At 38.7% G+C, this 14,745-nt stretch overlaps 1 protein-coding gene across 2 annotated transcripts in view; it reads left to right on the forward strand.

Annotated features, from left to right (window-relative positions):
- Positions 1 to 14,745, forward strand: part of LOC128606400 (chromodomain Y-like protein 2) — a 42,719-nt gene that overhangs the window by 14,488 nt on the left and 13,486 nt on the right. For both annotated transcript variants that reach the window (XM_053622498.1, XM_053622497.1), the window contains exons 2-3: positions 3,543 to 4,086; positions 13,861 to 14,078. In XM_053622498.1, the coding sequence (XP_053478473.1) occupies positions 3,543 to 4,086; positions 13,861 to 14,078 (762 nt within the window). The remainder of the gene's footprint in view (positions 1 to 3,542; positions 4,087 to 13,860; positions 14,079 to 14,745) is intronic.

The following is a 14,745-nucleotide window of genomic DNA, read 5'->3' on the forward strand; positions in this document are numbered from 1 at the left end:
ACACAACTTTTGCAAACTTATAAAAAATTAATAAATAAATAAATGGAAAAAGACAGAAATGTCCATAATGACGCACAAGGGTTAAGAATTACTCTGAGTAACAAAATGTAGGATACTAAAAATAAAAATAAATAAAAAATTCCAAACTAATTTGCTTTTCATGAACACAATAGTTCTTATGTAAATGCTCCTGTGAATGATTTAGGAATACATTTCTTGGTATCCAGCCTGACAAAATGCGGCCCATTCTCATTTGCTCGAAAGAGAAAGTTCAGTAATGAAGATTTCGTGCCATTTCTTGAAACAGTTATTTCACCAAGGTGCTTCAGTTTTAAATGCTGACACGGCCTGTACAACGTCAAGAAACATTCATGCTGTGCAGCTGTGCCACGATTAATAAGCACTAGTGTGGACTTTAGAAAATAAGCTAGGTGTGAAACAGCCTTGGTATTATCATTGCCCCATTCCCTCCATCTCTTATTCACACCCTCACCTGCCATAAAGAGGATCATCATACATGTTTAAGCGCTTTTATGTGTCTGTTTTTGTAAATATTGTTGATATTGCTAATAGTAGAGGATATTAGGTATTTGGTATTTTAAAGAAAAATGTTCTTTAAAAGGAAAAGGGAAGGTCTTGATAAAGGGATAAAAGATAGGAACCGGGCTGCAGCCATCTTTTTCCCAACACTTTGTGTGAACTGTGTTGAAAAACATTGTGTCCATCAAAATTCCTCTTGCGTAAAGGATTAGCGTGTCGTTACAGCCCTGCGACGTGTCCAGCAAGCTGTACAACAAGCTGGTTAATCCATTTACCACAGCACTAGTTCATTAAAATTCCTGATGCGGTGCTAGTTTTCTTATTTAGTGTTGTCGGGGACACTTTGTGCGTTTGTTCTCAGTAATATAGCAGCGATAAGCATTCATTTCCTCATCAGCCTCTAATTTCTCTCTCTCGAAGTTAATAAGATTCAGCTCTGACTGTTGCACTGGAGACTCCTTCCATGAATAAACCTCTCCCTGCAGAAAACTTCATATCGAAGATTTCTTAAACCTTTCTTAAACTTTTAATCATTTTAGTCCTCAGTACACGTCCCTACGTATATACGCGCCGTTACTATAGAAACGACAACGTCTAAGAACGAGGAGAGCATTCGTATAAACCTGTCATTTCGAGCTGCACGACTGTCAGAGCTGCTCTTATAGAAAATGAATCGACGCCTCCTGACCGATCGCGATCCGACAGCGCTGCGCTGTAAGAGCTGCGTCTTCGATCACATCGCGCACTACTGACCCTCATTGCTTAACATGTGACCTTTCATTTTCTGCGCCGTGTATCAGACCTTGAATGTCAGCGTGTTGTTAAAGGGAGCAGTGAGATAGAGCGGCAGAACAGTGTCTCTGAGTTCTTATCTGTTCCACACAGCAGTTGCCTCCCTGAAGCTGGAAATGAAATTAGCATACACACACACACACACACACACACACACACACACATATATGTATATATATATATATATATATATATATATATATATATATTTATTTATTTATTTATTTATTTCCCCGTAATTTGAAGCCTTCATTCGAACAAGTACAAGTGGCTTAATCAGACCCTTGTGTGTTCTCATCAGAGCGGCTCGGAGCAGTTAGTCTGATTAGCATGTCCTTGGGGAAACCTCATTAGCACCGCTAATGGATCGGATCACAAAATAAAACATTACAACTGTATCCAACATAATCATTCAATGGGAAATGAATTATCACTTTCTCTCTCTCTCTCAGTGTGTGTGTGTGTGTGTGTGTGTGTGTGTGTGTGCGCGCTTTTGATCACGTCTTGAAGGTTTAAGACTCTCTATTACTCTATTATTAATATTAATAATATAACAAGGCTTACAAGTATATTACAGCACAGTGAGAGTAAATTGCGTTCGTCGCATTCTGCATGGTCAGAAAGGGATTCATTATCTAGAGCAGCTTCTCTGACAGTACATTTACGTTTATATTTATATTTACATTTACATTACTTTACGTTTACGGCATTTGGCAGACGCCCTTATCCAGAGCGACTTACATTTATGTCATGTACTGTATACAGCTCAGCTGAGCAGTTGAGGGTTAAGGGCCTTGCTCAAGGGCCCAGCAGTAGCAGTGTGGTGGTGCTGGGGTTTGAACTCATGAAACAACGGTGTACGGTGGACGCTTCACGTAAAACTAATCGTCTGTCGGGAGACATTTATTTATTTATTTGTTTGTTTGTTTATTTATTTATTTATTTATTTATGGAAGGAGTCTCCAGTGTCGGCGCTTAGAGGCGGTCAGGGGTAAAGATGTCATTTTTCCGACGTCTTCAGGACAGAGGAGTTTACGCTTTGTGGTTTCTTAGCAACATGACGAGCTTCTTTTTTTTTGTTTTTTTTTTTATTTAAGAGAAAATCAGAGAGGATGCTGATGGAACTACTGTTTGTAGCTGCTATAACGTAAGTGAGAACAGGAGCGAACTTTACAAACGCTAATTTAATTTTACTATTCATTGACCGTTGTATTTTCTGTGGTATAAGAGTAATAGAACACTTCAGGACATGCTGTTATTGGAAAATAATCAACGTCACGGTGGTAACGTTTAGTCACGGTTGATTACATTCCTATAACGGTATGACACGGAGCGTTTTTTTTATTCCTTACATATTACAAGTATAGCTGTGCCGTTCTCAGGAAATGCTTAGAACCTTGATTTGTCTCTGCTTCCGATTGCTAGGTCTGTCAGTTATGTCGTCTTTCTTCTTTGATATCACGGATTGTTCACGTCTCTGGATATCGTTAAGATGTTTTAGTGACTGATCTTTATTTAGGGAAACGATTATAGCTCTAAGCAGAACTAATTACCTCAGCGCTGATAAGCTCTCAGCCACAAGCCAATGGATTATATCTTGTTTTTCTCTGATCACACACCAGCGAAGCTATCCTCAATGAGCCACAATTATAGCACGAAGCAGAACCGGAGATCCTCATCGCAGATAACATCATTCTCCTGTTAATCCACAGCGAATTTCTAGCGGGTGCTTCAAAGGTCAGCTCGAATAATGCAGACGTAATGTCCTTTCATTTCCTTTAAACCCGATTGCGTGCTTGCTTTTGGGTGAATTTAAAAAAAAAACAACAAAAAAACAGCACATTTAGAATTTTTATTAAAAGTGTAATGGTATTAAAATTCATTTTTTAACTGTATATACACCTGGCTCAAGTTCACTAAGAAATCAAATGTGTGTGTGTGTGTGTGTGTGTGTGTGTGTGTCTTAATAACTTCAAGGTGAGGGAATGACAAGAAGTTGTTTACAACGAGTGATAACACAACATTAAATGTAATTTCAACTGTCTAAAATGTATCCCATCCTTAATTAATTTCCTATTCGATCACAACCCAAGCGCTTTATTCCTCATTCCTGACAGATCAGAATCAGAAATGAAACAGTGCCATGATGTAGGCTGGTAGTGACTAGAACGTTAGCAGTCATTCCTCCTGTGTACATTATCCTCTTGCAGGTGGAACGGATCGTGGACAAGCGGAAGAACAAAAAGGGCAAGTGGGAATATCTAATCCGATGGAAAGGCTACGGGAGCAAAGAGGACACGTGGGAACCTGAGCATCACCTGCTGCACTGTGAGGAGTTCATCGATCAGTTCAACAACCTCCGCCTGCACGACCGGCGCTCCAAGCCTGCCAAAACCAGCACACACGCCAGGGTCCGGGACACCTCCAGATATCAAGGGGAAACACGGAAAAAGAAAAGGACTAGCGGAGGAGGAGCCCCGGGACCGGGTGTCCCACATAGACCGCGGAAAATGAGCGGAGGGAAAGCGTCAGGGGACAGATTGAGCAAACCTGTGACTTATAAACGAGTGAACGCAGGGCTTCAGTTCGTTCCTCCGATCAGGCGTCCTACAAACGGGCTTCAGAACGGAGAAACGGACGCAGTGCATTACAGGACTACAGCCAGGACACAGAGCATCCCGAGCAGCCGGGTGGAGAGGATGATGGGAGAGATGGAGATGGGCGGAGCAAAAGCCCCACTCAGAGATGAATTAGGTAAGGCTGCTTTTGGAAGAAAAAAAAAAAAATTCACTTCCTGTATTTATGACACATGCTTTAATTACAATGTTCGAGTGTCTTCTGTTCGACTGCCGGAGAACACGCTTGAAATGAAGCTAGCTTTTCAAATTTACATTCCACATACACACGATTCCTCTGTGAAATTAAAACGGTTTCTTATATAGAAGACCAAACTTTATCCGCATTCAGCTATAAAGCCACAAACGGTAATATCTTAGTAATAGATTTAACTGAAATCTGTATTCCCGTGAAGCTCATTGACAGCGGTGAAAATATATTTGTTACATCTGTTTATACAGTGGTGCTTGAATGTTTGTGAACCCTTTATCATTTTCTAGATTGCTGCTTAAACGTCATCAGATTTTCACAAAAGTCCCAAACGTAGATCTAAAGAACCCGGTTAAGGCCCTGACGGAGCGATGAATTCTGAATGATACCAGCGAATTCTAAAGGAAAATGACAGGATATCTGTTCATGAACTGAATCTGAAGAGCAAGTGGGTCATGCAGCAAGACAACGAGTCCAAACACACGAGTCGTTCTACCAAAGAACGGTTAACGGAGAAGAAAGGTAATGTTTTGGAACGGCCGAGTCAAAGTCCTGACCTTAATCCAGTAGAAATGTTGTGGAAGAACCTGAAGCGAGCAGTTCATGTGAGAAAACCCACCAACATCCCAGAGTTGAAGCCGTTCTGTACTGAGGAACGGGATAAAATTCCTCCGAGCCGACGTGCAGGACCGATCAACAGTTACAGTAAACACTTAGTCGCAGTTTTTGCTGCACAAGCGGGTCACGCCAGATACTGACAGCAAAGGTTTGCGTATGTTTGCCACTCACAGAGGTGTAATATCGGATCATTTTCCTCAATAAATAAATGACCAAGCATAATATTTTGTCTCATTTGTTTAACTGGGTTCTCTTTATCTACTTTCAGGACTTGTGTGAAAATCTGATGATGTTTCAGATCATATTTATGCTAATATATATATATATATATATATATATATATATATATATATATATATATATATATATATATATATATATATATATAATTCTAAAGGGTTCACATACTTTCAAGCACCACTGTGGTTACATTAAATGTTTGTTGAACAACTGCGATACAAGTTTGTTTCTCTTCTCCTGTACATTACAGTACATTACATCTCTCTTGTAGTTAATAAAACGAAATAAACCAAGAAACGACAAAGCGTAACTCTTCCGTCCTGAAGATGTCCGGAATTTTAAAGTTACAACTTTAGTTACCTCTGAATGTTACAAAGTGCCGCCTCCTTCCGTAAATGTTTACAGAAAACTTCTTCACCTGTGATATTTCATCAAACAAAAAAGAATAGCATTAAAACGGATTGTTATTGCGGATTAAACGTATCTCGATGTATCAAAAATACACTTTCGTGTTAATATAGTTGAAAACTTTCGCCACGAAATTGCTGCCTTTTTTTTTTTTGCTTTCAAGAAACACACTGAAGTATCATTACTGTTTTTTTTTTTTTTTTTAAAAGATTATAATCATAATAGCAGTATATCATTTGTAAGATTTGTCACTGAGTCTTTAAAAAGGGTAAATTCTCATTTACGATGAATAAATAAATAAATAAATAAACTTCCTTCATATAACGGTTATTGTGTTTTCTGGAAGGATCAAAGCTCTTGGAATGAACTCACCGTGGCAAAAGATGTTCCCCGTAAAGCAGCTGGTGTGTACAAATGAATAAACCTCCTCTGGCATTTCGAGCGCCTGCCATGAAAAGAAAAATGTTCAATAATTCGTGTTGCTTGTGATGCAAATTGTTGTGGGTGGCGTTTTTCTAGCCGCAGGTTCAGGCTTTATCATCTGAATGTCACCTTCGCCACTGTTGGGGCTTCTCAGACAGGCAGATTTTCATCGTTCATGCTGATCAGACTCACTGTTGTTTGTGTTCCATTGCAAACATACTGGGTTTGTTTTTGTTTTTTTTCTTTTTCTGATTTTGTTTAAGTTCAGTTTTTTTCAGAACTTTCCATTTTAGCATATTTGATAAAAATACACGGCTGTTGAGTCGTAACGGATACCGATCAAACTTTTGTTGATTGTCTGTACGTTTCGTACGGAATATTACAACATTCATCAAGCACACTACTGTGATTGGTAATGGCACTACGCTTGAGTCGAGCTTATCTGAGATCGGCACGCTTATTAAATGGCAATATAATAACATGGCAATGTATATTTAAATTCCATTCATCAATCTTATCAATCTTTGACCGTCACATGTGTCTTTTACTCTTTTATTTAAGAACGTACGAACGTAAAACTGCGACACGAATAAGGATTGAATCGTTTATTTTTTGTTTATTTAGAAGAATCCAGAAACTTTTTAAGCGCTTGAGCTCTTGTACTGAATGAAACGGAGATTATGTAGAAAAATGATGCGTGTTTGTGACCGTTGATTGCCATAAACGATGCCATTAACAATAAATCATATTAAAAATGTATTTTAAAAGTCCCTATATTAATTGGGTAAGTGTGCGAGACAAAGTCTACATTATTGGGCATTATTTTATTGTTAAAAACTAGAGCCTGTCAGATGTTTAACGTTTAGCTGGTCACGATCTCGCCTGCAGATGGCGCTGCGGCGGCGACGTGCGCGGAGAGCCGGAGGGCGCGGTATTAAATGTGTAAATGTTTGATTGTGCCACGCGGTAGTGTTTCCATGTCCTGTTCTAGTTGCACGTTTCATGCCTCAGTTCTCGTTAAATGATAAACAGGCTTAACTACGTTTAAGTACGTTGTGTATGTGTTAGCCACCTTCGTGCTAAGCGGTCTTGCTCTCGTGTCCTGTTTTGGTTTCATGCCTTGAATCTCGCTTCATGCTTCGGGCCGCGTATCTCTGCGCATATTTATTGAACTTGTGTTTGGAACAAAGACATTGATCTGCACTTGCTTCCGATTAGAGTCCGTACGTAACATAGCTAAACTGTCTTTGTACAGGATTTTGCAGAGCTTTTTTGTGACTGCTGCGGACAAAAATGCATGATTTTGCTGCGGCTTTTAAAAAATGTAAAAAACAAAAATTTGCGATGCGAAGTTTTTTTCTTGTAGTGCTTTTTTGCGGTAAACTACTTGAATCAATGAAATTGCGATGGCATGCAATTGTTTTGCACTGTCTTTAGCGGTGACTTTTAGCTGTACTCGTGTTCGACGCACATGAATCGAAGACGCTTTGACTGATTACTCATTTTGATGACGTCACATGACACGTCTTGGCCCAAATCTGTGGAAAATCTGCGGTAGTTTTAAACAATCGCAAGCTCCTCCGAATATTGCGAAATCGTGGATGGGCTGAACGATCTCTAAAGTGCTGCTTTAGGAAATATCTTTTTTTTTTTTTTAAACACAATATCTGGATAACATTGTAAACCAGGATTAGTTGTTATATGATTGCTGTAACTTACAAATGTATCATCAACACATGTTTAATACCGGTACGTGGTCTAATCAGCAGATATGTTACAGTATAAAAACCGGCGTAAGATATGGGTTCGTGACCTTTGTATTATAACGTTCTTTCTGGGTGAATATGGGATATGGGGCATTAAAGTTTTGACATTCCAGCTTGAAAAAACTCCTGAAATTTCTATTGAAAGCTGAACAAGATCTACACTTTTTAAGATTACATTACATTTACATCTTGGGAATTCTCAGAGGTTTAGAAAGTGGATTTTCTGAACATTGGCAAAACAAAACACATGTCACGGAACCTTATTATTCTGTCAGATAAACTACTGTTTGGTTTTATACGTTTCTATCTGCCTGGTGTTTTTGTTTTTTTGTTTTTTGTATTATTATTAAGCAAGCTCATAATCATATTAAATAACTAATAAATTGTAAAACACCCATTAGAGAAAGGCTGTTTAACCCTATTTGTGATCATATATACTTTTCAATAAAACTTTCCAGTAAGTATGAAAAATTTTACCAGATATTCCACTTTTTAAACACGGAAGTTATTCCTAAACAAGATCATTTGCCTATAAATTCATTATAAAACGTTTCTGCTACACGTTATACATTAAACCAGGCAGTGACAGTAGACCTGTACTGTACCTGTTTTATACACTTACTTTTTTATTTATTTATTGCACCTGTTCCTTCATATCATTGTGTAAACAGAATATTGATATTGATTGGGACAAGGCCGCCTAAGTTGCATTCATGCTGTGTTCATCCAAGATGATGATTGGCTGGCAGATAGAGCCTTATAGAACCGAGTTTATGGGTTTGTTTTTGTTTTGTTTTTTACAGTAGCACTTTGTAAAATAGAAAATAAAAAAATACCAGCAATAAAATAAAGTAGGGCAATACTCTGGTGATGAAGTCTATGTGGTTATCTGATTGTTGACCAAACTGCCAGAAGCTCAGAATACTGACCACAAATTCTGCAAATTCTGACCTAAATTAATTCAAAATATTACTAATATAGTATGATTAAATAACAATTACCCATCAGCAAAATGTTGAGATTTGAATATAATCCGTTTATACGTGATGTCGGATTTTGTTGCCTGAATATTGATCGACTTGACACCATTTTCTTTGCTCTTAGTGTTCACTTGAAGCTTGTGTTTAAATGCATTGTCTCACTCCAGGCTGCTATTTCTAGACCTGGCCACAGACATTTAATTCATTTTGCCACTTGCGTTTAAATTTAGAGCAATGACCTGTCCTGTTTCTTTCTTAAGCCATTTTTCACCGGTGATTTGTATTGCCTGTTTTAGAAGTGATCAGTTGATGGAATCGACGGACAGGTTTAATTCAATTGGTGTGAAATGCAGAGAGCGCCAGAACAGTATATGGATGAATAGATTTGACAAGAAGAATGATAAATGGTTCCACTGTAATGAGTTGTACTGTGCATGCATTTCGAGATGAAAATTAGTAATAAAGGGGTTATGCAGGGGTTAGAGCTATATTTTAACTGAAGTCTGACACTAAGACCGTGTAGTACAGAGACACACGCCAGTGTAAGTTCGGAATTTAAGCAAAACTGCAGCGGGAAGTAGACAACAGCACAAATTTAAGAGTAATAGTATGAGTACTCAAATTTGGCAAGTCCAAAAGTTAATCCGAAATGAACGTTACAAAGCCAGACAAATCCTGGTGGCAGATAAAGAATGGCTCAGGATAACTGTCAAGACTTCACAACAGACCTCTAAACACCAGCATGTATAAACAGTCCTTGGAGATTTGAGATGATCCGATGTGCGTTCATGTGGGTGGTGCTGATAATCCTCCTGAACAGTGCACTGCACTAACCAGGCAAAATCTGGATGTCCTATAGAAGAAAGACGTGTGAAATCATCTATAGGCCACCTGTGTTGAGAGTCGTGACTTAAGTTGAAAATTTACATCAATATTTACATGGGGAAGCTTCTTCGCATTCAGAATTGGTTTATGAAGGCATTTAATTTGGTAGTCGCATTTAGTAGGCCTAAATCTTTTATGAGAAAACGCGCATGGATGTAATTTTTCTGCCTGATCCTGATGCTGTGACAAGATCCCCGGTCCCATCACCCGTGGATGAATATACCTTCTATAGAAGTTAGCAAATCTCAGGAACTGCTGCAGTTTTTTTTTTTTCCAAAAAAATGTTTTCTCACCTGGGCCAGAAGAATATCGCGTCCACCTTCTTCCATCTTAACTTTGTTAATGATCCACAAAATTGGACCGAGTTCTGGCAAAAGCGGCACATTTCTGCCTTGAAGTCGAGGTGATAATCGAGGCATCTGACAAGAAGGAGCAAAATTGATGTACGTTTACCGAACCTCTATTCCTCGATAGATGAGATTACAAGTAGTCATCACATGTTTCTGTAGATCACATGACAGGACTTCACTGAGCTCATAGGACACCACCAGCTCTAGTTCCCCGTGATGGTTCCGTTCATTCGTGCTTCTCTAATGTGCAGCAGTGATAGGGTTTGTAGGATTTTCAAATCATTGCATTCTGTTTTTACTTGCATTTATTTACAGTTTACGCGGCATCCCAAGTTTTTTTTTTTTTTAGAATTGCCGTTGTATTACACGGTTTTGGAGTGCTCTCGGAGGGATCTTTGTTGGTCAACCACTCCTGGTGAGAGTAACAATGGTCTTAGATTTCCACCATTTGTACACAAGCTGTCTGACTGTGGATTGGTGGAGTCCAAACTCTTTAGAGATGGTTTTGTGACCTTTTCCAGCTTGATGAGCATCAACAGCTCTTTTCCTGAGGTCCTCAGAAATCTCCTTTGTTCGTACCACGATGCACTTCCACAAACACGTGTTGTAAAGATTAGACTTTGATAGATCCCTGTTCTTTAAATAAAACAGAGCGCTCACTCCCTCACACATGATTATCATCCCATTGATTAAAAAAAAAACCCGACTCTAATTTCACCGTAGAATTAAACTTGCTAATCCTAGACGTCCACATACTTTTGCCACTCACAGATGTGTAATATTGGATCATTTTCCTCAAGAAATAAATGACCAAGTATAATGTTTTCGTTTCATTTGTTTCATTGGGTTCTCTCTGTCTACTTTTAGGATTTGTGTGTGAAAATCTGATGATGTTGTAGGTCATATTTATGCAGATATATAGGAAATTCTAACAAACTTTCAAGCAGCACTGTAGATCCAGTAAGGGAAGCCTAAACTGCTGAGTCGGCTTTGGGTAAAGTTTCATGCCGCAATGGAGCGACTTTTTTTTGAGAAGTAGATCTTTCTCAGATATGATGTGTTGTTCCTGTTTGGTTGGAATGAAAACCACCAACCTCACCAGCCCTTTTCAGCTAAGATTAGACAACCCTCGTATAGGCGATCAGACAGAAGAACTCAGCCAGGAGTGATTCACCGTTTGTTAGTCCATCTTAATTTTACCTTCGTCACAGTTTGAGGTCTCATGAAAGTGGCCAATTTCTCAGTTGACATTGAGAGGATAATCAAGGAGTTTGGCAAAACATTCCTGCCTTATTGAACAAGTCTGCTATAATACAGTCAGAGACTCTCATGGATCCAAAATCTATGCTTCATGCTGGACAGTCGAGCCTTGCCAAGCTTCACTGGCTTGCTGCCATCCTAGACAGAAAAGACTTTACTTGAATGTCCATGCACAACATTATTTCCCCAAATCCCAATTTATTAGGAATCTGTGGTCAGAGTGCAGGGTCAGATCTGATCTGGCATCACCGGGTGGTAGAGGGTCAAGGAGCTTGCTCAAAGTCGGACCTGGAGCTTGAATTCACAACGTCCTGATCAGTATCGCAGAGCCTTAACCACGTAACCACCACTGCTCTTCAAATACAAATCACAGTATCTATTGAAAGGAGCCTGGCAAGCTAATTGCATTTAGATTGCTTCATGGAGAGGCACCAGTGGAGACTAACTGCCATTCATTTCAAGTCGTGAGAATGCCGAAGAGTGCCTGTGCCTTCAGAAAGGTAGAGTAAATGTTCACCAGATGGTTCATTACAGCTTTAAATAGTGACACAGATTGTTCAGAAATTCAGCCAAGAGCAAGATTTTCCCCTTAAAGTATACTATAGTCATCCAATTTAATAAACCTTCCCCTAGAGCAAAGAGATGATGATGATAAAAAAAAAATCATCATAATGGTGCATTAAAACCGCTCCTGTTTGTTGGACCAACAGATGGAACATTGTAATAGAAATCCTTGGCTCTTATCTATATTTCTGCTGGATTTATCCAGAAGTGTGGTCCAAGTGGCAGGCAGATCTGTTGTGCAGTTTTACAAGACAAGGTTGTACAGGAACGGTGGGGGTGGTTTGCTGAGCCGCTTAACCATGCCTTCTAGCACGGTGCATAAATGACTGAGTAGTCAATACATCTCCTGTAGCCATTTACCTTGTGCTCTGATGAATTCTCACAGCTCCGTAACCTCACAATCCATTTTTTAAAGGCAGGGTCTACTGTAATGCAAAAAAAAAAAAAACTCACACAGATATGTAACCGTAATAAAAAATGAAAGGAATTAAGCAAAGCAGTTTCTAAGAATGATAAATCCAATGAAAATGTTCAGAGTTATCTCATAGTCTCATAGTGGGAAACAGTTATATAACAGAAGCATCGCTGAGTAATCTGATTTAATTTAATACTGGAGTTAATGGGGTTTTTTTTCAGCCGCCATGTTGTCCTACTTTACTTTCACCCACTTGCTATTTTGTAAAAGCACATCGTCAAATCCAGACCGAATCCAATCATATTTGCCTCTCCAGATTCAGTAGAAAGTGTCCTGTCGAAGTAAATCAGAGTGACTGGATTTATACTCCTGTGGGTTTTTTGTCACTCATGAAAGATTTCATCAGTTCTGCTAGTGGCACTGATGGAGTGGCAACACATCACACATCCACAACACCTAGTACAGTGGTTTTCATAGTGGGGGCCGGGGGGGGCGGCCCGGGGGGCCTCAACAATTTGGTGTGAAAAATAAATTCTCACTCTCAGACAACCACACACACACACACAATCAATTCCTAATGTAATGTAATGTAAAGATGTAAGATATAATCATTAATAAAAAAAAAAGGGGGGGGATATATTCAGAAGTCTGTATTTTTAATGTGTTTTAAAGACATCTTGCAAAAGGGCGGCCTCGGTCAAATGTTAATGCCATTTGGGGGGCCTTGCCCTGGAAAAGTTTGGGAACCACTGACCTAGTAGACATTTAAAAATGACTCGGAGGACTGAAAGCCTGAAGCACATGGTTACCTAATAAACGGGGAAAAATTCCAGTTTCATAGCACAATGTTCCCGACATTGTGTTTAAAAATGTCTGGATTTTTATTCAAACACCAATTTTTATTGTGTCGAGTGAAAATGGCTCACTGACGGTTTACGACACTGCGTGATCGAAGACTAATAATAAAGACGTTTAACAAAATAAAACGTATAATTGTTGACATGGCGAAGCTTCTATAAAATTTATGGAAGGAGTCTCCAGTCTTAGTGCTTTGTAACAATCAGAGGTAATGCTGTAATGTTAAGTTCTCCGACATCTTCAGGACGTGTCGCTGCTATAACATAAATCATAACATAACATGAACTAACGTGAATTAAAAGTAACTGTAAATGGATAAAAAAAAAAAAGTGGCAACAGTAACTCTGCGTCGTTATACCATCCCGTTATGTTTTATTTCTTACGTAAACACTTACTTAAATGCGTTATAAACATTGCTATAATCTGTAATGCACTGTGCTAAATAATTATACCAATGTTTACAAGGCCTTATGAATGCGTTATAACATTTTATGAATATATTAGTAGGTTATAATGTCTATGTTCTTCATAGAAAGTGTTACTGGATATATTTTCAGTGCTAGAAAGTTTTCTAAAAAAAAACAAAACAGGGTCACCTAGTTTGTAAAAGAACAAACAAACACACCTACTAAAAAAAAAAAAAAGAGAGAAATGCTATCTCTACGTTATTGATCTGTAGAGGTTTAAGGCTGATCCTCTGAAAAGACTGCTTTAAAAATATTCACTAACCGAATAACTGAATATTGCATCATTGTTTACGTCCATTATCGTGATCCTTTTTTTTATACTGTGTGTTAAAAGCATGTGATGTGATATTTGGATGTTCGTTCTGTTCCATAACGTAATCAAATAATATCGTCATTACGTATTGCCAGATTAAATCCCACCTTTGTTTTTATTCTTGGTCATGCAAAAAAAACAAAAAAAACAAACAGGTTCGCCGCTACCTAATGGAGACGCTCATTTACACAGTTCAGCCAAGCGGAAGCTGGCAGAAGACAGAGGCTACGTTTTTGACAAGAGGCTGAGGTACAACGTCCGGCAGAGTGAGACGAATTACAGATTCAGGGACATCGTAGTGAGGAAGGAAGAAGGTTTCACACACGTCCTGCTGTCCAGCCAAACATCAGACAACAATGCACTAACACCAGAGGTATGTTACTTTAAAAGAATCGTACCGCATTCCAATCATTGATCATTGATCATTGATTAGATCTAAATCTAATCTAATTGGAAAGTCTTTATCACTCTAATTAGTCGTTAACAGTGTCTGAGTAGTTAACCCACTGGCTTAATGACTTTACGCTCCAATTGTAAAGCACTCATTTAAGGACGCATTAGGATCTGAGAGTGACCGGTTCCACAAAGATTTAATCGCTGTTCTGTGATTATTATTCATGATCATTATTATCGTGATTTAAACTGTAATAAAACATAAGATGCTCCAGGGGTTCAAAAACCTTTGGCAGTGTACGGTACTGTGCAACAGGCTCAGGGACATTAATTCATTAATGTGTGCTTTAATTACACTTCAAGTGTATTGAGAAAGGAAGACAGGTTAAAGGTTAAATCCACTGGGACTTATTTTAAGGCTTAGTGTAGTATCCAATGATGCACATTTGATGATGCTACCACCATCATGCTTCACTGATTCGATAGCGCCTTTGTCTTTCTGATGCTGTTTGTTTACGTATGTTCTCTAACAAACCCTGGGTTCTTCCTGGAACAATCAACTCTATTCGAACTAATTACTGTAATCTTGAGCTTGGTTTCACCTTGAGAGAATCTTTTTATAACAGCAGCATGCTTGTTTCAGTGTC

This window comes from Ictalurus furcatus, chromosome 4 (genome assembly GCF_023375685.1).
Source record: "Ictalurus furcatus strain D&B chromosome 4, Billie_1.0, whole genome shotgun sequence".
NCBI lineage: Eukaryota > Metazoa > Chordata > Actinopteri > Siluriformes > Ictaluridae > Ictalurus > Ictalurus furcatus.